This window comes from Aspergillus puulaauensis, chromosome 8 (genome assembly GCF_016861865.1).
Source record: "Aspergillus puulaauensis MK2 DNA, chromosome 8, nearly complete sequence".
NCBI lineage: Eukaryota > Fungi > Ascomycota > Eurotiomycetes > Eurotiales > Aspergillaceae > Aspergillus > Aspergillus puulaauensis.
Genome location: NC_054864.1, coordinates 2243902 through 2265862, shown reverse-complemented (window position 1 = coordinate 2265862; position 21961 = coordinate 2243902). Strand labels below are relative to the sequence as shown.

Sequence of the window (21961 nt, the reverse complement as noted above, 5' to 3'; positions counted from 1 at the left end):
ATTGAATAAACCCCGCAGCAGCTCAGCTCAGCACGTCTTCTGTCCCACTGTTGATCCAATTCTGTCTCCCTCGGGTATTTTCCCTGGCGAAACCCAGATAATGAGCGACATCCCAATAACACCGCCGTCGCGCTCTCTCGCCGGCAAAACCGCCATCGTCACCGGCGCTGGCTGCCAGGGCGATGGAATTGGCAACGGCCGTGCAATCTCCATCCTCCTCGCCAGCGACGGATGCAATGTCCTCTGTGTGGATCTGAACCGCGAGTGGGCGGGGAAAACGGTGTCCATGATCCAGGACCAGGCGCAGTCAAATCCGGATTATGGCGCTGCAGCAGCCATAACGGCAGACGTCACCAGCGCAACCGACTGCTCGGCTGTCGTGGACTATGCATTATCCAAGTATGGCCGGGTAGATATACTGGTCAATAATGTTGGAATTGGTGGTGCGGCAGGGACAGCGGTGGATGTGGACATGGAGGCGTGGTCGAAGAGTCTGGAGGTTAACGTGAACTCTATGGTGTTGATGGCCAAGTACGCCATTCCGGCGATGGGGAAGAATGACGCTGAGGTCCGAGGGAGTATCGTGAATATGGGCAGCGTCGCAGGACTGAAGGGGGGCACGCCGCATCTGCTGTATCCGACGAGTAAGGGGGCTATTGTGAACATGACAAGAGCAATGGCGGCGCACCATGCTGAGGATGGGATCCGGGTTAATTGTGTCTGCCCGGGGGTATGTCTTCTTTGATACTTAATAACGTGTTCGGATTATAACGAGTATAGATGCTCTATACGCCCATGATGTACGGCAACGGAATGAGCGAAGAGGCCCGCGAGGCCCGTCGGAAACGCAGTCTACTCGGCACAGAAGGGAATGGCTGGGACTGCGCAGCAGCAGCTGTATTCCTGGCTGGTCCGCATGCTCGATGGATGACGGGCGTTATACTCCCTGTCGACGCTGGCACAACAGCCGCCGTCGGAATCGGGATGCCCAAGAGCGCAAGTGTAAATGCATAGATTTGGAATAGAGCAATATATTCATACCTATCTGCACTATATCGAGCTACTCTGGGGCTAAGGCAACCCTATCCTCGATCCCTCCCTCTCTCAACTCCTTCAGATAACGCGGGAAATCCCTAAGCAACCCCCGTCGAACCCTGGGCCTCAATACTCCTTCCTGAATCAACCCCAACACCTCCTCCAGATCCCTATACTGCCCCCCATAACTGAAAATAAAGCTCAACCTCTTCCGAATCCCATTCTTCATATCAAGCGCATTCACCCTCTCCCCGGTTCCAATACACAACACCTTCCCACCAGCCCTAACAACCCGCTGCGCATCCTCAAACGTCTGCCTCTTCCCCACAAACTCCAACACCGTATCAACGCGAACTCCACGCTCAACCACCCATTCCGCGATCCTCCCTTCTGCCTGGACACGCATCGGCACGATATCCTCCTCAGGAACACCCAACTCCCGCGCCGCATCGAGCTTCTCACCCCGGACATCAGAAACAAGAACACGCGCCTTGATATGCTTCAGCACGATCTGCAACGCATTAAACCCTAGCCCACCAAGCCCAAACAGGAAAACCGTCTCGTGACGCTGGACCTCTGCACGACGTACAATGCCGTGGTACGCGGTCGTTACGGCGTCGGTGGCGATTGCGCCGACTTCAGGGGGCACACCTAAGTAACCGTTTAGTATAGGCGAGTGATACGGGGAGGTTGTTGTAGTATACCATCAGGCAAAAGAACAGCGCCCCGCGCATCAATGGCCACGTATTCAGCGTAGAACCCGTCCTGGCCGATTCCGTGGTGCTGGCCGCTGGGACATAACTGGGCGAGATCCCGCGAGCACTCGGGGCAGGATTGCAGGCCGCAGCCTGGGACGGCGAGGAGGGCGATGCGGGTGCCCTACTAGTCTGTTAGTTTGCACTCTTGATATGATATAACGTGGTGTGCAGGAGAGGTACAATTTTAAACCGGTTGTCTGTCACGTCTGCTCCGATTTGGATGATTTCGCCGCACCCTTCGTGGCCCTGGGTTTGTTAGATTCTTGAGATTTGGAGTGATGGTGGGTGCGGACAAGAGTGTAGACATCGTTGAACTGGGGACGGTCTTCGACGTCGAGGAGGGCTTGGTCGCTGTGGCAGACTGCTGTTGTTAGCTAGTGCTTGAGGCAGTATAGGGCTGGACATGCCTCCGGATGCGAGGAGCTTTACTAGGAATCCCGTTGCGGGCGCGGATGGAACGGGGATTTCTTCCCAGACCTGAACGGTTAGTTATGGGTCTTGACATGATCGATTGACATACCGGGACAGGATTCCCTTTGTGCTTTCGCCAGGCGTGCATGGTAGTTGGGATGGCCATTCTGTAGTCCAAGTATAGGGATTACCAGCATCAAGACTGTCCGTAGGTCTAAGGGTGATATAGAAGAGATATATAGAAGAACCCCGCATCGGAGCTCAAAATGGATAACCGAACAAAAATGGATATAACTACTCTGGCTATCTATTCTACCCCTCTTAATGGCACCGGCAGCTCAACATACCACGACAGATCCTCCTCCGGGTCCACCTCATACTCCAGGAACCCATTCCCCAGGAATCTAAACGAATTCACACTGCGATACTCGATCTCAAAGTCCTCCGGCCTTAGCTCACTGATCAACCGGTTAAAGAGCAGCGCCGACCCCCCAAACAGCGCCGTCACCCTCCCATTCGCCTTATTCCGCTTATACCAGCTCTTACAACCCCCAGTCCACACAATCGTCTTGTGCACCTCATCGCCATACCGCACAGAGGCCTCCTCCGCGCTCTTCTTGGGCACAACGGACTTGATATCCTCGCTGGCAATCTTCTTAATCCACTTGACAAAGTAATCCCCCGTCCAATTCAACGCCTCAACCAGACTCCCATGCCCACCCAGCGAGTTCGGCCCCGTGAAGATAAAGTAATTCGGAAAGCCCGCCGTCGCAACAGAGAGATAGCTCTCCGGCTCGTCAGCCCACTTCTCGGCCAGATTCGCCCCGTTCAGCCCGATCAGGGGGAACTTGGGCCGGTGCGAGACGTCAAACCCCGTGGCGCAGATCACGACGTCGCATTCGAAGACTTGTCCGTCGGCTGTGTGTACTGCGTTCTCGCTGACCTTGGTAATCGGGCTGTCGCTCAGGTTGCAGTTTGGACGTGAGAAGGACTCTAGGTACCCAGGGCCGGGGGTTACTCGTCGACATCCAACTTCCCACTTGGGGATGAGCTTGCGGCAGAGTTCAGGGTCGTGGTTGAGTTTCGAGGCCATTTGCTCTGTGCCGAAGCGGACTGCTTCTTCGTTGTTCTCTCCTTTCAGAAACTACGTAGTAAACCATGTCAGTCTCCTATCGTAGCGGGTATAAAAGTGTACGAGGCCATACCAGCTTAAACGCCTTATTCGTCCGGTTGATAATCCCCTTCCTATACTGCCGATGAACCTCCGGATCCTGAAACCGCTTCTTATCCTCCTCCGAATAAACCGGATTGACTTCGTCCGTGTCTCTCCCCAGATGCTTCGACGGCGGCACCCGGTAATAGATCCACGCAGCAGAGCGCATAAAATTGACCACCTCCGTACCCTCCAACTTGGCCATCTGCGGCGTAATCTGGATCCCCGAGGACCCATTCCCAATAACCGCAATGCGCTTATGCGAGTAATCAAACTCATGGTCCCACTGCGCCGAGTGCACAATCTTGCCCTTGAAATCCTCCCGCAGCCCCGGGATGGCCGGCCACGACGGGTGGCAGAGCACGCCCTGGCCTGAGATGACGATTTCGGCATACTCGACTCGTTGAACACCACCGTGCTCGACGGTGACTTTCCAGACCCCGTCGTTCTCGAGCCAGCGCGCGCCAACGACGCGTGTGTTCAGGTGCACGTCCCGAGTGAGATTCCATTTCTGGGCTGTGGTTTTGATGTATTCCTGGATCTCGGGGCCGCTGGAGTAGAACTTTGTCCAGTTGGGGTTTGGGTCGAAGGGGAAGGCGTAGATATGTGCTACTCACATCTAGTATTAGTATTCATTAGGAAAGAATCAGTAATGGTGCTACGAACCAGGAACATCACACTGCACCCCCGGATAGGTATTCACCAGCCAAGTCCCGCCGAGGTCGCTGCGCATTTCGAAGATCTTGTGCGTGACGAACTCCTCGAGCTCTGGGAAGCGGTGCTGGATTTTGTGCGCCATCAGGAGACCCGAGAAGCCTGCGCCGATGGTGATGACGCGCAGTTTGCGCGGGGTGTAGCCATATTGCGGGTTTAGAGGGACGGTTCGTGGGTGAGGCGTTGCGTCTAAACCTGGATCGACGCCATTGCTGGCACCGTTTGTATGGCCGTTTATATGGCCGTTGGTCGGCGGTTGTTCTGTAGGGATGGCCATCTTGCTGTGAGTCCAGGTGGTTTATCACTTTGAGACGGATTTACGGTGCGGGTTTTATAAAGAGAGGCAAGAATCACCCAGTCAGTTTGTGGTCGCATCATCAATGGCGTGCAGACGAGATGCAGAGCAGAGCAGAGTTAGGGTTACCCTTTCGGGACAACCGAGGGAGCAGCAGAGGAACAGCCTTGGGATGCAGTACCGGCTGTTTACTGTATTTTTCGGCAAACACTCTCTCGGCAGTGGCCGTACAGCGACGTTACGCTCGAAGGATCCGCCATGATTCAGGTGTGGATGTCCATCTCCATTGGGTCCTCCAGCCATGACTCCATCGATCCATTCCAGTCTCTCTTCTCCACCCCGCACCCCAGACTGTTAGACTGCCAGACAGAATCCGGAGATGCCGAGCGCGACTTCTCGCTGTTCTGTCCTCTCCGACTCATCAAGCCATCATGGTTAGCTCAACCCCCTGGCTGCAATTCACCGGCCACCAGCCAAAGCGCAAGCGTGCCGAGCTGGCATGCACCATCTGCCACGGCAAAAAGGTACCAAGCCGTGTCTCTCTGGGAGAAATATGGACTGAAAAGTCGGGTAGATTCGATGCGACCTCCAAGTCCGCACCGGCCAGGGCCTCAGCAACTGCACCAACTGCGACTCGACCGGCAAAGAATGTCGCATGAGGCCATCGAAGCGCATCCCCCGGCGAGCGCGCAGTCCCCTGACGCCCCCCGACAGCAGCAGTGGGACCAGGAAGTCGCAGCGCACTCAGCGTTCGCAACCGGTCGCGCCAGAGCAGAGCGAGAGCACTGCCGGCGCTGAAGAGAATATCTCACTGCGCGAGCCGGATTGGATTTGGAATTTCGATAATTCTACTCTGGCCGAGAATCCCAACCCTCCTGCTGTCAACCACCCTACACATTCCTCGCTCAACCTCAACGCCGACCACGACCACCCAAGCTGCTCGCCCGCGACCTGTCGCACCGATGACACCGAAACCCGCGGCCTCTCGTCGCGATACTACGAGCTCGAGATACAAGCTGATGCGCGCAACCAGGAGCAGCGGTTGCTGGCTCAACGGCCGCCTGAAGTGCGTCTGCTGCCCAGTGCAGACCTGCAGCAGAGCTTTGTCGAGACATATCTGGAATACTGCCTGCCCTGGTGTCCGGTCCTCGACCGCGATCACCTCAATATCGACGAGCTGTCGCAGTCACCGCTGCTCGTCAACGCCCTCGCCGTGGTGGGAAGCCATGTTCGGCCTCCGGTAATGCCGCACGACGGTCCGGCAGCGTACTACGAGCGCGCGCGCAACCTGTTCTACAACGACGCGGAGCCCGATGTCGTGCGCTCTCTCCAGGCCGTGTCCCTCTTCTACTGGTGGAGTCCACGTCCACCGTCTATCCTGCATCGTCATTCCTCCTGGTGGTGGACGTCGGTTGTCATCCGCCACTGCCAGCAGCTAGGCGTGCATCAGCAGCCATCGTTTGGACCAGGACCAGCCTCTTCACAGCATAATCACCCTGCAAACCACCGCTCGCATCTCATCCGCCGCCGCATCTGGTGGACGGCCTTTGCGCGCGAACGGCTTACAGCTATCTGCCAGAGTAAACCGTGCACCATCGACCCAGCAGACTGTGATATCGCCGAGCCAACGCTGGATGACTTCCCTGATGCTATCCACGACAGCGCAGCGCGCATGCAGGCTGAAATCTTCATCTACTGGGTGCGTCTGTGTGCCATTATCGGCCGGATAGCGAAGTATCTCTCCCGGCCAAATACCGACACGAATACTCCCTTTCCTACAGATCTCGCCAGGGAGCTCATAACTTGGATCCATTCCCTCCCTCCACATCTTCAACTCCCTATCCACGGCGACAGAACGACATCTTTCAACCGTGATGTCCACCAACTGCACCTCCCCTACCTCGCCGTCATTATCATGCTGCATCTCAAACAGCCATACCAACCCCACCACCCAGAGGCATACCCCCCAGCCATCCTGGCTGCAACCTGCGTTGCCCGTATATTCCGGGACACTCTCGCCCGAGGCGGGACCCACTGGCTGATGGCCATCACGGGCTGGTACACCAGCATGGCATTCATCGCGCTCCTCCAGGCCACCCGCGTTGACGGTCTCGCGGCCTCTGCAAACGAGGACTTGGATATCTTAACTCTGGCCGTTGACCAGCTCCGCACCATGTGGCCGACGGCCAATATCTTCCACCATGGGTTTCAGCGGTTACGACCCAGTGCAGCTGGAGCAGAAGCGCTTCTTTCGTTGTCAAATAGTGAGCAGGCCCCTGCTCCTGCCCCAGCTCCAGCTCCAGTTCCTACTTCTGTATCTGAACCAGCTGCGGGGTGTGCCTCTGAAAATGGAACTGAAGCTGTGCGAGCAAATCCGATGGACGGGGTTGACTGGATGGAATACTTCCCTTTTGCGACGGCGCAAACCAGTGGTGTTGCAGAGAAGCTGCTCGTCCCGCATACAGACGAGATGTTCTTCGACGATGTCTTCCCTGATACAATGGTGCAGTTCCAGGATCTGTTTGGCGATTACAACTTTTCTGAAATGAACTTGTTCATGTAGTCAATTCAATGTCATATACACAATACCATACAGAGCGCCATAACGTAGAGTAGATACTATGCCAGCCGCAGGTCCTCATACCCCCTATTCGCAACATCGTCTGCCCTAGCCCTGTAGCCTGGTGCCGGGCCATTATACCTGGCAATGATCCTCTTCTGCTTGTGGGCCAGGTTCTTGTTCACCCCCGTCATCCAAGAGTCGACCTCGTTCGCCAGCAGGCCTTCAGCACAGGTATGCACATGCTCTGTCCACTCCTCGACCTTCTTCCCCGTACACTCTGCATAGGTGAGGCCCCTATCAGCGGCATACCCAATAAACCGACTCACCCAGCCCACTGCATACTCAATCGAGCGTGGAAAGTTCCCAAACATCTGATGCGGCCCCATCACCATCATCATATTTGGGAATCCCTCAACCCATAGTCCCAGGAACGTCTTGGGCCCTTCTTTCCACCTCTCACTCAACTTCACACCACCAACACCCTGAAAGTCCACGGCTGTAAACGCACCCGTGACTGCATCGAACCCTGTGGCGTAGATCAGGATATCAACATCATACTGTGCATCGCGCGTCTTGACCCCCGTCTCCGTGACTCTCTCAATCGGATCTGCCTTGACATCAACAAGCCTCACATTCTCCCTGTTATACGCCTCAAAGTACCCCGACTCCAGAGGCACCCTCTTGGTACCGAATCCATGGCACGTGGGGATAAGTTTCTCAGCCGTCTCCGGATCCTTGACACGCTGGCGGATCTTATTCGCAATAAACGTCGAGTAAAGGTCATTCGCCTCCTTATTCGTGAAGATATCATGGAAATTCGAAAGCCACTTCTCGAACCCCCGCGTCTCATACAGCTCGTTCCACATCTTCTCCCTCTCCTCGGCACTCACACTAAACACAGACGCCGGGTTGCTCTTGTGCAGGAAACACGAGTACGACTCCTTGCATTTCCTGAATATCTCGGGGTACTGCCTCCGGATCTCCTCCATCTCCTCGGGTTCGATCTTCGAGTTATTAAGCGGCGCACTCCAGTTCGGCGTCCGCTGGAAGACAGTCAAATGGCCCGCCGTCTTGACAATCTCCTGAATCGCCTGAATGCCCGTCGCACCGGTCCCGATAATCCCAACCCTCTTCCCCTCGAAGCTCACCGGCTCATGCGGCCACCGCGCCGTATGAATCGCCTGGCCCTTGAAGTCATGCACACCGGCTATATTCGGCAGCGTGAACTGGTTCAGAATCCCCATGCACGTCACCAGCCACCGCGATGTATAGGTATTCCCGTTCTCGTCGGCGAGAAGCCAGCTGCTTGTATCCTCTTGGTAGTGCGCTTTCGACACCCGCGTGTTGAATTGCATGTCCCGCTCCAGATTGAACTTTTTTACCAGAAACTCGCAGTACCGCAGTGTCTCTGCTTGGCCGGAGAAATGCTCCGACCAGGACCATTCGTCTAAGACTTCTTGGGACCACGAGAAGCCGTAGGAGTAGGATTCTGAGTCACTGAACTGTCATTAGCATTTATTTATCTATCTATCTGGGGATGGGTTCCTGCTGTCTTGACGTACAATCTCGCACCCGGATACCGGTTCCAGTACCAGGTCCCGCCTGGCCCGCCGCCTGCTTCGAGGACTTTGGCACGCAGGCCCAGGGTGTGCATTTGGTGCAGCGAGTTGATGCCGCTCAGGCCGGCGCCGATGATCAGGACGTCATAGTCCAGGTTGGCGTTTTGGTGGAGGTGCGGCGGTGTTTCGATGCTGCCCATGTCGTAGATTTGTATAGGTAGGGTTAGGGAGTAATGAGCTGGAGCTGGAGCTGGATAGGATATCGCAGATCAGATGAACATTAATAAATACCAAAGAACAGATCCCACCAGGTTGGCACTTGGGTCATCTATCCGTATCTCCAAACGCACTCCCCCTCCACCTCCGCACTCCAGGCCGAGCCGTCGGTTACCCTAATCCAGACTGCCGGTCGTCAATATCACAGCCGTCTCGGTTGCCGAAGAACGAACAAAGCTCATCAAACTACGGAAGAAAGCCGATCCAGCCAAGCAATATTATTCTCGTACCCAGATACTCACTAAGTACTATGTACTATTCAGTAGCCCCCTCTCCCTCCAATACCCCTCCAACTGCCTCAAAAACGCCCACCTCAGCTCCCTCCCCCACCCCCTGGCCTTCCACTCATTCAGCGCCTCCGGAAAATGCACCACCCCATCCCGCACCGCAAAGTCATGCGCAATAACCACAAACACGTCCTCGTCGCAGTCAATCTCCTGCAACTTCCTCACCGTCTCAATCGCCAGCGGCACATCGTATCCAAACGTCGGATCAAACAGAGTATCCTCCTTCCCACGCCCCCGACTAGCCTGCAGTTCCTCCCATGCACTACCGGGGCAGAACCCCGCCTCCAGGTTTAAAGCAGCCCATGGATAATCACCCGTATTGGTAGGGTTAGAGTCCGGGATGGGACGGTGTTTCGACGGCCGGAATATTCCAGTATAGTGCGCGATATCCCCGCCCAGAAGCACGAATGTATCCGGGTTCCTGGTAGTGCGCGCGAGACCACACAAGTGTCCGATTGCGTGGCCTGGGCTGTCGAGGAGGTAGAAGGAGCCGTCGCCGAAGTAGTCGAAGGCTGGGAATTGGCCGATTTGCAGGGTATCGTGGTTGAAGGTGATTTCTCGAAGGGTGCGGCCGCTGTTTGTCTGGTTAGAGTGTGCTAGGTAAGGTAAGGTAAGGTGGGCTCACGTGTAGTCACTCTCGAGGATGGGAGAGTCAGGGTTTGCAGGGGCGCCTGGGAGCAGGGCTGCTTTGAATCCAGGGCCGACGATGAGGTCTGTTGTTGGGGGGAAGGTGGATGGGTCGCCGATGTGGTCCCAGTGCCAGTGGCTGCAGCGGTTAGTTGTTGCCCTGTGGGACGAGAACGATATAAGGCATATCGGATACGCACCTCCATATCACAGCCTCGATTTCCTTGGGTGCAATGCCGTGCTCCTGCAGGATATCGGCGACATTATGGGTGACCTCGATATTGTACCCCGTTGTCGGGATATAGTTCGCAATCTTTGGCGCGTAGTTCTGGTAGTCCTTGCGGATTCCGAGGTCGAAAACCAGCTTGCGGCCTGAGCTGTGCTCAAGCAGGAATGAGAATGCTGGGTTTCTGGCGAAGGTGTCGAGGCCTGGGACTTGGGGGGTCATGAAGCGTTTGAGATGCGAAGGGCCGAAGTTCACCGGATTGATCAGTTTGACGGTGATGGTCTCCCCAGGGGGGATTTCAAAGAGTCGGTCTTGAGCCATTGCGACGATACTAGCGCACTTGCACCGATTGACCTGCAGCATACGGTGTAGAGCTGCTGGACATATTATGACAGGCTGCAGCTCGGCAATGCTCCGGCCTCCGCATTGTGGCGTGTGGGGAAACGGGGCTAAAGACGACACTAAATGTCAATACTGGTAGACTAGTACACTATACCGGTAGTAATCTCAATACGTAGGCCGAAACCTAGCGGGAGCTGGGGATAGTTTCATGGTTCCAACCATCTCCTCGTGGCCCTGGCGGGTCCATCACACTTCTCCGGATTCCTTTTTGTATCGATCATTGAGTCCAGCTGAGCTCCGACCCGCTTGGCTGTCAAGACCTCTATCCTTGTTCCTATAAAATTCCGTCATCCCGTCCTGGCCCGGTTACTCTCCCTTCATATGGACTGCCCCTATTACCGTTGTACTGCCCTTTAGGTCTCGTTTGTTGACATGGACACCTCTACCCAGGACAGCCGGTCCGACAAGGACAAAAAAAACAATGTCGACCATATTGAAAAGACCGCCCCTGAAAAGATCGACACCACCCATACCGATGAGGCGATGAAAGTGCTGGCCGGCTACACCGGCGATGAGTCGTGGGAGCCCAGCGATGAAAGGCGTCTGGTCCGGAAAGTTGACTGGAGGCTGCTTCCATTGCTATGCATGACATATGGGCTGCAGTACTATGACAAGGCCATGCTGTCCCAGGCTGTGCGTAGCCCTAGCCTTTGTTTCCGCGGTTGCTGACAGCTCAGGCTTTATTCGGACTGCGTGAGGACTTGGGTCTGCTTATCGGTGACCGTTATGCTATGTCTGCGGCCATCTTCTATCTAGGGTTCATTGTCGGCGCGTACCCTACTATGGCTCTCGCGCAGAGATACCCCATCCACCATGTGGCCTCGCTCACGGTTACAATTTGGGGGATTTGTCTCATCTTGACACCGGCGTGCCACAACTATCAGTCTCTGTATGCCCAGCGCTTCTTCCTCGGGGTGCTGGAGAGCGGCATCAGTCCGATGTTTATGATGATTGTGGTTCGTACTTATCCCATTTTAGGAGACGAGATACTGAAGTGTACAGGGTGGCTGGTATAAAAAGGACGAACAGGCTCTTCGCATGGGATAAGTCTTAATTCCCTCTTCTATTGATCCGTGCTGATAGTCCCAAACAATATGGTATAGCTGCACCGGATACGTCAGCATCTTCTCGCCCCTCGTCAACTACGGACTCGGCCACATCAAGGGCTCGCTGTCCTCCTGGAAATACATGTATCTCTTCGCCGGCGCTCTCACCATAGTATGGGGCATCATCCTCAACTTCGTCCTTCCACCCGACCCCGTGAGCGCCCGCGGCTTTACTGACCGTGAGCGCTACATCTCTGTCGCGCGTCTACGAACCAATAACTCCGGTGTACGCAACACCCACTTCAAGATGGGCCAGGTCGTTGAGTTACTGCTGGATTTGAAATTCTGGCTGATATTCTTCACGGCCTTCCTTGCCATGATTGCCAACGCACCGATCTCCACCTTTACTCCGATCATTATCAATTCCTTCGGTTTCAGTACTCTCCATTCCCTCCTTCTGGTCATTCCCTCGGGCTTCTATGGCGGAACCATGATGCTGCTCATGCCGTATCTTTCCTACAAGTTTACTACCAAGAACATTCGTTCATGGCTGGTAATTGGATGTCAGATGGTTACCATGGTTGCAGCATTGCTTCTACTGCTCCTCCCTCTAAACGAAACCGGTGGTCTTCTTTTCGCCTGCTATATCATGCCGACAATGGGCGCAGGCTATGCGGTGCTCATGGGCCTACAGATCGCCAATATCGCAGGTTATACAAAGCGATCTCTTTCTTCTTCGGGACTCTACATTGGTTACTGTCTTGGTATGTCCCTTTCGTTATTTAATCGAATGTAACTGACCGCGTAGGCAATTTTGTGGGACCTCTGTGTTTCAGAGAACAGGATTCTCCGCGCTATGTGCCGGGATTCATAGTCACCGTTGTGACCACTTTTATCGCTGCAGTTCTGGTGCTCGTCTACCGTATGATCTGCCTCTGGGATAATCGTCGCAGGGACGCTACTGGGGTTCTCGAAGGATTCGAGCACGCGTATGAAGATGATTTGACTGACAAGACGGTAAGTAATCCACCTGATTGAAAATCTCGGCTAATCCTTCTAGAATCCTCAATTCCGGTACACTGTTTAAGCATGGGTTCGTGTAGTTAGAGTTGTATAGTTCTATAGTTGTATGTTGACCCAATCAGAGACCTCTGCCGTAAATCCTGCCTCAGGCATTAAGTTCCCGCATTGGGCCGCTCCACCTTAGCTCCAGGCGTCACTTTCACTTTCACGCCCAGATTCCCAAACTCTCCACAGTCCAACTCACCCCTCTCCTCGTCGCTCTTTTCTGCTTCATTCTTCCTTCGTCTCCGGGATTCAACCCCCGACCCTTTCTATGTTTCCGAAATGACCTAGTCTCGTCGTTCTCTCTCCAGAAACCATTCCTTCCCTACATACCAAGCTCCTTCTGTACACGTCATGGTGTCCCTCTGGCCGTTCGGGGTAAGAAACCCACAAGGCATCCATACCGTTGTGGAAGCTCAAAAGACTAACATGTAATCGCACAGGGCGAAGACAACTCCCCCGCCTCCTTCGAAAAAACCCTCTCCACTCTCTCGACCAAAATCACCCGTGCCACCTCCCGCCTCGACCTTCACCGCCAGCATGCCCGCCGCTTCAAGGCCCTCTGGACCCTCTACACCTCCTTCATCTACCTCCTCTACACCGTTATTCTCGCGCTTGTCCTAGGATGGCAAAACTGGGGCGTGAAAGAATATGCCGCTATCCTCGGCGGGCCCGTCATGTACGTTCGCAACTACAATACAATCCTGTCCGCATTAACCCACTAATAACAAAACCAGCATCTACGCAGTCCGCGCAGTAGGAAGCAAGTACTTCGAATACCGGATTAACAACACCAATCGCTACCTAGACACTCTCCAGAAGCAGCGCGACGAAACAATCGAGAAGCTCAAGGTCGCTACGAAATACAATTCCACGCAGCAGCTGCTCGAGAAATACGCCGGCGATTCTCCCAAGCAAGGACAAGGGCGGTCGAAAAACGGCGAGCAGAAACCGAAGTCGGAGGGGAAACGCAAGGCGTCGGGACAGCAGCAGCAGCAGCAGCAACAGCCCCCAGTTCAGAGAACTGGTCTCCCTCCCCCACCTACCGCGAATATCCGCCGACCTGCACCTCCACAACCGGAGCTACCACCTTCACCGTACCCCCCGCAACAGCAGCAGCAGCAGCAGCAGCAGCAGCAATTTGAAAAGCCTCTTCCCGCGCCTCCACCCGGCCTAGACGAACCCGGATTCGCACCGAATGCCTTCCCCGCCTCGCAGCAATACATCGAACAATCCCACTGGTATGACCGCCTTCTAGACGTCCTCCTCGGCGAAGACGAAACCCAACCAAAGAACCGGATCGTATTGATCTGCTCGTCATGCCGACTCGTGAACGGCCAAGCACCACCGGGAGTGAAAACCCTCGAGGAACTCGGCCGCTGGCGGTGCGGGGGCTGCGGTGCATGGAACGGCGAGGAAAGCGCGACTAAAAAGGCCCTCGCTGATATCAAGGCTGGGTCTGATCCTGCAGAGGCCGTCTCTGATGCAGAGGCAGATGCCAAACACCCCTCCTCGGTGTCTACGGGCGACGGAACCGATGACGGTGTTCTTGTGACGAAGGAGGAGGACCAGGATCAGATCGAAACGGGGAGTTCCTCCGGTGCGGAAACGCCCGGCGAAGAAGTGGTGGATGAGCAAGAGGATGAAGAGGAGGTGCAGCCTGAGCCAGCCCCAGTGCCAGTGCCAGCGCCGAAGACTAGATCCCAGAATGCCACGAGGCGCCGTGGACGGAAGGGGTAGTTGAAACCACTGCCAGACGCTGAAGCCACTGGAACGTTCTATTTTTTTGAGTTTGTTTTTACTTTTACTACGACGGTATCTATCCTTGAAGCGTTTCTTTATGTTTCTTTGAATCCCAGTGAAGCTGGTTTTGTGGTCTCCTTTGCTTGAACTTCGTTTCCTACGCAGCGTAGAACTGTCCCAGAAAGCCAGCCTGGAAGTGGCATCGAGAAGCTTATCCATGGAAGAGTCCATGCGATCTATTCACTTTCTCATCTAAGCCCGTAGACCAAAATACCGAAAATCGCTAAATACATCAAACCATCATGCCATCTCAGCTCGTTCCAATTCTTCTCTATCTCCTGTTTCATCATCTGCCTCAATGATTACTCCTTTCTGCATCAGTAACTCGATCACCACAGAAGCAGCCCGAACCTCCGCTTCCTCTCTGCTCAAGCACCCAGTCACAACAACCTCCTCAACATCAAACCCAAGGCCATGCATTGGAATCGTGCACGTATACGTCGGGCCCGCACTAGGGTCGGCATCGGGATCAGAGTCAGAGTCAGCATCAGAACTAGAACTAGAACTAGGATCAGATGGATCCAAATCTCCATTCCGGCCATCAGTCGTTGCGTCAGCGTCAGCGTTGACATCTACAACCACATCGCCATCGACGACCTTATTATAAACACGGTTGTGCTCCCGCTCCGAACCCAAACCCGATACCCTCACGGTGTGATAATTGAACTTCCATGGTGATCCGGCCTTACTGGCAAGTTTTTGCAAACCCATCTGCGCCTTCTGGATTGGATGTTCCACGTCGATGTTCTCGTCAAGGATGCGCTCCAAGTATTGCACCAGACCTAGTCGGTGAATAAACTCGCGGCATGGAGTTAGATCCCTGCCTGAGTCGACGAATATGGCGCCGATAATGGACTCGATGATGTCGGAGAAGAACTTATCGGGGTTCAGCGCGGAGAGGAGCTCCCTAGGGTACGTTCTTGAGGTGGCGAGGGAGTGCAGGATTGCGGGGCGGAGAGTTATGTAGCGGGTCAGAGCAGTGTTAGAGGAAGAGCCTGAATTCGAATTATTGGTTATGAGAGGTGTACCGGGGGAGTGCCTGAGGTAGCTGTATAAGTGGAGCGTTTCTGATGCGTGTTCTATTGGCTCCATTTCGACCTCTGCTTCGGGAACGGTTGTTGGGCGGCGGATTGGCATTGGCCAGGAGAACTCCATACATAGGAAGGCAAGGAGGCTAGCATTTACAACGGTGGCCTTGATCTTGGTCATTCTGCCCTGTGGAAGTTCAATAGGATGCATGAGGATGGTGTCCACGATGAGCATGTCGAGAACAGCGTCGCCGAGGAACTCAAGCCGCTGGTATGACTGCGTTGAGGCATCGTGCTGGCACGAACCGTGGGTAAGAGCTTCCATCAGTAGGGACTTATCATTGAAGGTGTAGCCGATGTTCTCCTCGAGGGTGTCCTGCTGGATGAGATGTGGCTGATGGTCTTGGCCCTGAGACATGGGACCACTATCAGGCCTGGGTACTGGGAGCTGAACCTCCGGGAGAAAGCGGCTAATACAAGCCTGCGCTTTAGCAAGGCCTCCATCAATGTATGCAGCGCCGATAAGCGCCTCGACAACGTCGGCGAGGACTTTTGTGGACATATCGCGCCTACCTCGGCTCGTGTTGATCTTTTCAGAAATCAACGGAGCAGACCATTTGCGCGCGTTAAATCCTTTGCTGATAATAAAAGATCCAAGGTCACGGTCAACTGCTTCGCGAGCCAGACGAGGGTTCTCGACGATTGCTCTAAGGCCTTCGGAAAGATAGTGCTCGTGCCAGTTTGGGTGTTGGTGGTAAAGAAAGGAGGCGACGCTGAATTTGAGAACCGTATCACCGAAGAACTCATAGCGTTGGTAGTTCGTTGGCGCCTCAGCAGCTGGTGTTGTGATCGCAGTTATAACATGTCGTAGCTCGTTAAAGTGTATATCTCGTAAAATCGTTTCGCATAGCTTGGTCGCAACCAGTGCGGCCTCTAATCTGTTAAGGATAGTAGCAATGAACCGACCGAATACCGTCTCTTTGGCGGGGAGTCTGCTTATCGTGCATTGGTCGGCAGGAACAATACGCCTCTTCGTCGGTGATTCGAGTTTTTCGTCGCTGTCGTATCTTTTTGTGGCGAGCCCTTGCCTTTGAAGAAGATTCCTTCGTTTTGGAAACGGATCGCATTCAATCTCAAGCCCGTCGTTCCCATTGACCCATTTATTCAACAATAGAATACCGTCATAACGAGACTTGTCTCGGACGATACCTATACGGTCGACACTTCTCTGGCTGGAGAAAACTTTCAGTGCTGGCTCGTACCCTTGGTTCTCGTTTAACCAGGCTGTCCACTCCCCAGGATGCAAGTTCGGGCTAAACAGTGTGGAATAGTCGCGTGTACCACCCAACCATCCTGTCGAGGTGGCTTGTAGATACAGGGCAGTGATGCTTTTCAGGCTCTCAACACTTTCGTCGGTCATTGGGACTGGCTCTGAGGTTCTGAACTCGAGAGTATATGTTGACTCGCTATCCCAAAAAAGGGTGAGCGCTTCAAGTAGCGGAATTGCAACCGGGGAAAACATGTTCATATATACCTCATCTTCGTTCAAGCGAACAGTGATGCGGGTTTTATGCACATTTGGTAGCATCCATGCATATGCCCAGTCTACCCAGGGGTCATACTGATCGAGGACCTCTGTGATAGCTCCCGACAAACGACGATCGCCTTTAGTAAAGTCCTGACTCTTGGTCAGCGGGAGAAGGTTGTCATTCACCAGCCCATGCTCGTATAATGCCTTATACGCCTGGAAAGCGGCTTCCTTTCTTGCCGCACGTTCCGTCTTCCACCACCGCTTCCCTTCTGCGCATCTAGCCGATGGGACTACGCAGCTGGGCAGCGTCACTTTGCCTTTCAACACACCATCCTCGTGTCTCTGAAACGAAAACTCAGGCTTCGTTCTAACACGTTTCTGGCTCGGGAGTGTAGAGCAGAAATGGTATAGGTGTTGCATAGCATTATCAGCTGTTAAAATGGCTCTGGAAGGTCAAGTTAACTAGTGGTCGCGTCGTTAGATAGGCTGTCAACATACTCCGTAGATTCTACGATAAACTGTGCATGGACATCCTCATTGATGGTTTCCAGCGCACGGAGCTCTTCCAAGCGGCTCCTGTCCTCTTGATAGGCCTTTTCCATCGCTTTCTCCACGATGTGCCACTTCTCTAATGAGGAGACATCGTCCTCCGTAGAAAGGACCATTGCATACGTCGAGTGCCGACGCCTAGCACGTCCGCGTCGCTGCACAAACGACTTAAGGTTCGGCGGCTTGTCGTAGGATACCACCACGCTACACGCGCTCACGTCGATACCCTCCTCCAGCACATCAGTGGCAACAATCAGATTCTTTCTGCCGTGTCGGAAGTCGTCCAATGTGTCCCGCTGCATCTTCACCGTGAGGAGGTCGCCCAACATTTCCTTTTTCTTGGTAGAGTTTGACATTCCAATGAAACCGCCAGTACGAAATCGATCCCTTGTGAAAGGGTGAACCGAAAGCAGGTGGGCCATGACAGCAACAGTTGCTCGCTGCTGCACAAATATCAGCCCGGAGAATTCTGGCTCATCGGTATTGAGCAAGAAGGATATCAGAGCCTCGCATTTCGGTGACACCGGGAAGTCTGCAGGATTGGTCGAATGGATGTTAAGCTTGGGGACAGACAGTTTGGACAGAATGTCAACCAAATACTTCCGCTCATCATCGTCCATGTCCATCGTGAGTGAAGTATAAACAGCACTCCCACGGAGCTGCTGGGTTGACTCCCAGATAAAGTAGTCGGCCGCCCATGGCCCAAGCTCGGCTGAAATATGTGCGACCCTGCGAACAAACTTTTTGAGTTGCTCGCTGCAGTAAGTGTTCCCAGTCATGAGCACCCGCTGTAGTGCTATCCCATGTGGCTCGCTAGCTCTAAGTCTTTTAACGTAGGGGTCATTTTCTATGTCCAACATCTGATAAGCTTCAACGAGGGCCTTTTCAGTTCCGCCCCAAAGCGAAGCACCTTCAATTGCCAGTGGTGTATAGAGGACACGCTGCAGCTGAGGCTTATGGGTGTGCTCAAGCAGTTCATGGCGGTGCGCTTGGGGGGTGGTGCAGACCGAATGGAGGTTTTCTTCAATTGTTCTATACTACATGGTCAGAGGATGTTTACAGTGTGCCATGTAACATACCGTAATTCATCACGATTAGAACCAGCGCTGGCTGTCAGACCCAGAATGCGGGGAACAGCGTTGGGACCAGATTTCGCAAGGGTTGGATGGTAAAAATATCTCATCACCCTATTTGCTGGGTGGTTCTGAGTGCAATGGTGCGCTGGTCTGTGTTATAAAAAAAATAGCCATCTTTTGATTGTCAAACCTATACGGACCTTCATCGAATATGATTAACCCCAGGCGCGAAATCCTAACAAAGCCATGGGTCATTGCATCCAGAAGTACAGCAGGCGTCGAAACGACCACCTGCATGTCACTCAGCACGGTGTCCCAAACCACTTGCTCCGTCCACAACTCAACCTTGTCCAGCCCAGTGAGCGTGCGAGACTTTGCAGCAGGGATGTGTTGGGAGATGGCACGGTGTTGCTGCAGGCAGAGGGCGACGGTCGGTGCCAAGAACCATATCAACTAGCTCGTATTAGGAAACGCGCCCGCCTGTCTGAGCTTGAGGCAATCCGGGGCGTACGCACCTTCTTTCCATCGCCGTTCTCCAACTCGTGCATGATCCGGAGCAGAGCACTGTTGGTGAGGTGTCAGCCAGCCGGCACCACAAATTAGTTCATCAAAGAAGTCGCATACATGTGTGTTTTACCGCTCCCAGTGCCCATCTGGAAAAATAAGAAAGAAAAATTAGACACGTCCTCTTGTGTTGCTACTTTTTCTTACCGCAACGACGATATTGTTCTTCAGGCTCGCCTCGAACATCTCCAACTGGTAGCTCCGCGCCCGATATCCAGGGTCGGGGTCCCCCGACGGGACAGGGCCCATTGGAGCGGTTGAATGTGATCGCTTAGTGAAAGAGATACGATGGTATGGTAGAAGATGAGAGAGAGATGGATGAGTTGAACTGAGGTGGGGTGGAGAGTGGTGGGGTTGATAAACAATCAGCGCCCATCCCCATCGCTCTCCGACCTGAACCCTGGCTGGCGCCAACCGTTTTCTGACCTGCTAGTAGTAAGTCTTGTATGGATGTATCTTCATTCCTAGTTTACTCAATAATGGATCATCAAGAGGCCAACAGGCAGATTAAAATTGATCGGGAACCAATGGAGCACCGTAACATGTGACCTTTATGCGCTGCCATCTCGGCTGCTCCGTTATTGCTCTCGTCTCTTCATCTCTCTTCGTTCGAAAATATTATATCTGATTTTGATTTCCCTTGGACTTGCTGTAAGACTTTCTGAAATGGGTACAATAAAGAGGTCAATTCCTCGTCTATCCTCCTTGCTCCGCAAGAATCCCTTTCCAATGCCTCCTCCGGGGCCACTTTTACCGCGTGACACACTTGTTGACGAAGAGATCTCCCCAATCTATGATTCCAAAAATTACTACCCGGCAAAACCTGGAGGTGTACTTGCTGATCGCTATCAAATCCTGATCAAGGTCGGCTGGGGCGTATCCTCAACAGTATGGCTCGCGCGTGACTTGCAGGGGTAACATTCAGTCTCTCTACAACCTAAAGTTCAACCGCCTTCATCTCTAACGAACCCTACAGAGATATCGAGGGCCCAGAAAATGTTGTGACCTTAAAAATAACGAATCATAATGCGACTTCTACTGGTCACGAGCGCGATATTGAAGAGCATATTTCGACGACAGACCCATCACACCGGGGTCACTCTCTCATTCGAACATTACTAGACTCATTTAATGTTGATGGACCAGAGGGCTCGCACTTATGCCTTGCGTATCTGCCTATGAGGGAGCCACTTTCTCTTTACCAGCGGCGTTTCGACAATCGAAGGATGCCCCTTCCCCTTATCAAAACTTACATCCGTGCTCTTCTTACGGGGCTTGATTATCTTCATATGGAGTGCAGGACAGTCCATACTGGTAATTAGCCCTTTAATATTGCTTTACCTGGTACTGTTTAGCTTATACATATATTCAGATCTGAAGCTTGAAAATATCATGGTTTCGTTTGAAGATCCAACTGTGCTTTCTGATTTCATGAATTCCCAGCTTGACCAGCCGACACCATATAGGATTGATGCGACTGGACGGCCAATATATCTGTCCTGCAATGATTTCGGACCTTTGAAGGGCTTGAGGAGCATACCACAGCTGGTTGATTTCGGCCTGGCAACTAGACTCGAGGAAGAGGACGACTGGGGAGTCTGGCCTATCCAGCCAGACCACTATCGGGCCCCGGAGGTAATATTAGGTAATGGGTGGCAGATGCCTGCAGATATTTGGAATATTGGTGTTCTGGTACGTCTCATTGGAATTCCAGACTGTTATATTTACTAATATCGATATCAAACTAGCTATGGGATCTCATCGGCGGAGAAGAACTATTCCGCCACATTCATGATCAACAAGGCCGCTATGATGCAAAATTACACATTGCCGAAATGATAGCATTACTTGGCCCACCTCCTCCGGAAATCATGGAAAGGTACCAGTCCATGCGAGATTTCACATGGCCAGAACCAATCAGACCCAAACGAGAAGACGACAAAGTATGCTCAAGCGCCGGGGAGTACTTTGATGGGCCACTTTTCGATGACAAAGGTACATGTTCCCTGTCTTAAAGTAAATCACTCATCCGAAGTCAAACTGACAAGTCATCATAGGTCGCTTTATGTATAAAGAGCTAATCCCAGACCGGAAGCTAGTCGATACGGTTCCATTTCTGGACGAAGAGGACAAAGAATCTTTCCTGGATCTTGCCAAAGCAATGCTTGTTTGGCATCCAGATGAGAGAAAACGGGCAGGAGATCTGGCGGAGCATCCCTTTTTACAATTGAAGGGACCGTGAATATGATGACTTCGAGCGTTCGCCGCGAGGAATCTCCAATTTACTGCCAGATAACTCGCTTGGGGCATTGATACGGTACCGTGCTGTTAGCGAATCGCGTCCATCCAGTAATAGAGCCTACGGTATACTAATGCTAGATATTGGCTTGGATCAAATATCAACATACAGAAAACAAATCCCGAAACCACAAGTATAGTTGAATCAACGTTACGTATTATAGAGCTAATAGATGTCACCTTGTATACCCCATATCCGCGCCCCTCTCCTTCACAAATTAGAAAAAATATGTCTAGGGTCATACACAGCATCACGGCTACAATGTGAGCAGGTACTTGCTAGAGCAACGATTCGCGGTTTCCTATCACACCCAGAATCCTGGGTAGTGAGGTCCCGTATTACTGGTACGTCGTAGTAAAGCCTAACTTAGCAGTGAAAATAAAAGACGGAGAGGACTCTCATTGAGAACTGCGCTGCGGATTAAGTACTTGCTGAAAAGCAATCCCAGGACGTCGAGACGAGAGGATCTTCTATCCAAGTAGGAAGGAAACCTCAGTCTCTGCCCAATCAGATAAACACACAACACCCACGCCCTAGGCCAGGATAGAACCTTTATTCTGCGCCATACACCTTGACGATTAAGACTCGAGCAAATAAGGAAAGAGGAACAGACGCTCAAAAATAAAAGAAAAGA

At 53.1% G+C, this 21961-nt stretch overlaps 10 protein-coding genes across 10 annotated transcripts; 5 read left to right on the top strand and 5 right to left on the bottom strand.

Annotated features, from left to right (window-relative positions):
• Window positions 1–100: 100 nt before the first annotated feature.
• APUU_80856A (SDR family NAD(P)-dependent oxidoreductase) lies at window positions 101–1014 on the top strand (the record flags this gene model as incomplete). The annotated part of the gene is made up of 2 exons (XM_041697183.1): window positions 101–730; window positions 781–1014. 2 exons carry the CDS (start codon window positions 101–103, stop codon window positions 1012–1014), a joined length of 864 nt encoding a protein of 287 aa, XP_041562739.1.
• Window positions 1015–1060: 46 nt separating this feature from the next.
• APUU_80855S (zinc-binding dehydrogenase) lies at window positions 1061–2352 on the bottom strand (the record flags this gene model as incomplete). Its single annotated transcript, XM_041697182.1, has 6 exons — window positions 1061–1686; window positions 1740–1914; window positions 1974–2039; window positions 2087–2144; window positions 2197–2270; window positions 2314–2352. 6 exons carry the CDS (start codon window positions 2350–2352, stop codon window positions 1061–1063), a joined length of 1038 nt encoding a protein of 345 aa, XP_041562738.1.
• A 159-nt stretch (window positions 2353–2511) lies between these two features.
• APUU_80854S (flavin-containing monooxygenase) lies at window positions 2512–4408 on the bottom strand (the record flags this gene model as incomplete). The annotated part of the gene is made up of 3 exons (XM_041697181.1): window positions 2512–3348; window positions 3410–4026; window positions 4084–4408. The coding sequence occupies 3 exons, from the start codon at window positions 4406–4408 to the stop codon at window positions 2512–2514; spliced, it is 1779 nt and encodes a 592-aa protein (XP_041562737.1).
• Window positions 4409–4857: 449 nt separating this feature from the next.
• APUU_80853A (uncharacterized protein) lies at window positions 4858–6989 on the top strand (the record flags this gene model as incomplete). The annotated part of the gene is made up of 2 exons (XM_041697180.1): window positions 4858–4950; window positions 5001–6989. The coding sequence occupies 2 exons, from the start codon at window positions 4858–4860 to the stop codon at window positions 6987–6989; spliced, it is 2082 nt and encodes a 693-aa protein (XP_041562736.1).
• Window positions 6990–7045: 56 nt separating this feature from the next.
• On the bottom strand, window positions 7046–8748 carry APUU_80852S (flavin-containing monooxygenase; the record flags this gene model as incomplete). Its single annotated transcript, XM_041697178.1, has 2 exons — window positions 7046–8486; window positions 8552–8748. The coding sequence occupies 2 exons, from the start codon at window positions 8746–8748 to the stop codon at window positions 7046–7048; spliced, it is 1638 nt and encodes a 545-aa protein (XP_041562735.1).
• A 324-nt stretch (window positions 8749–9072) lies between these two features.
• On the bottom strand, window positions 9073–10285 carry APUU_80851S (MBL fold metallo-hydrolase; the record flags this gene model as incomplete). Its single annotated transcript, XM_041697177.1, has 3 exons — window positions 9073–9685; window positions 9737–9877; window positions 9939–10285. The coding sequence occupies 3 exons, from the start codon at window positions 10283–10285 to the stop codon at window positions 9073–9075; spliced, it is 1101 nt and encodes a 366-aa protein (XP_041562734.1).
• A 453-nt stretch (window positions 10286–10738) lies between these two features.
• On the top strand, window positions 10739–12499 carry APUU_80850A (uncharacterized protein; the record flags this gene model as incomplete). Its single annotated transcript, XM_041697176.1, has 6 exons — window positions 10739–10999; window positions 11044–11322; window positions 11369–11376; window positions 11470–12176; window positions 12221–12429; window positions 12473–12499. 6 exons carry the CDS (start codon window positions 10739–10741, stop codon window positions 12497–12499), a joined length of 1491 nt encoding a protein of 496 aa, XP_041562733.1.
• Window positions 12500–12831: 332 nt separating this feature from the next.
• On the top strand, window positions 12832–14217 carry APUU_80849A (uncharacterized protein; the record flags this gene model as incomplete). The annotated part of the gene is made up of 3 exons (XM_041697175.1): window positions 12832–12855; window positions 12921–13156; window positions 13215–14217. The coding sequence occupies 3 exons, from the start codon at window positions 12832–12834 to the stop codon at window positions 14215–14217; spliced, it is 1263 nt and encodes a 420-aa protein (XP_041562732.1).
• A 303-nt stretch (window positions 14218–14520) lies between these two features.
• On the bottom strand, window positions 14521–19277 carry DCL2_2 (putative RNA helicase/RNAse III; the record flags this gene model as incomplete). The annotated part of the gene is made up of 7 exons (XM_041697174.1): window positions 14521–17284; window positions 17338–18420; window positions 18468–18609; window positions 18665–18917; window positions 18980–19028; window positions 19089–19117; window positions 19176–19277. 7 exons carry the CDS (start codon window positions 19275–19277, stop codon window positions 14521–14523), a joined length of 4422 nt encoding a protein of 1473 aa, XP_041562731.1.
• Window positions 19278–19694: 417 nt separating this feature from the next.
• APUU_80847A (putative protein kinase) lies at window positions 19695–21270 on the top strand (the record flags this gene model as incomplete). Its single annotated transcript, XM_041697173.1, has 5 exons — window positions 19695–19942; window positions 20005–20342; window positions 20401–20720; window positions 20777–21023; window positions 21086–21270. The coding sequence occupies 5 exons, from the start codon at window positions 19695–19697 to the stop codon at window positions 21268–21270; spliced, it is 1338 nt and encodes a 445-aa protein (XP_041562730.1).
• Between the last annotated feature and the right edge of the window lie 691 nt (window positions 21271–21961).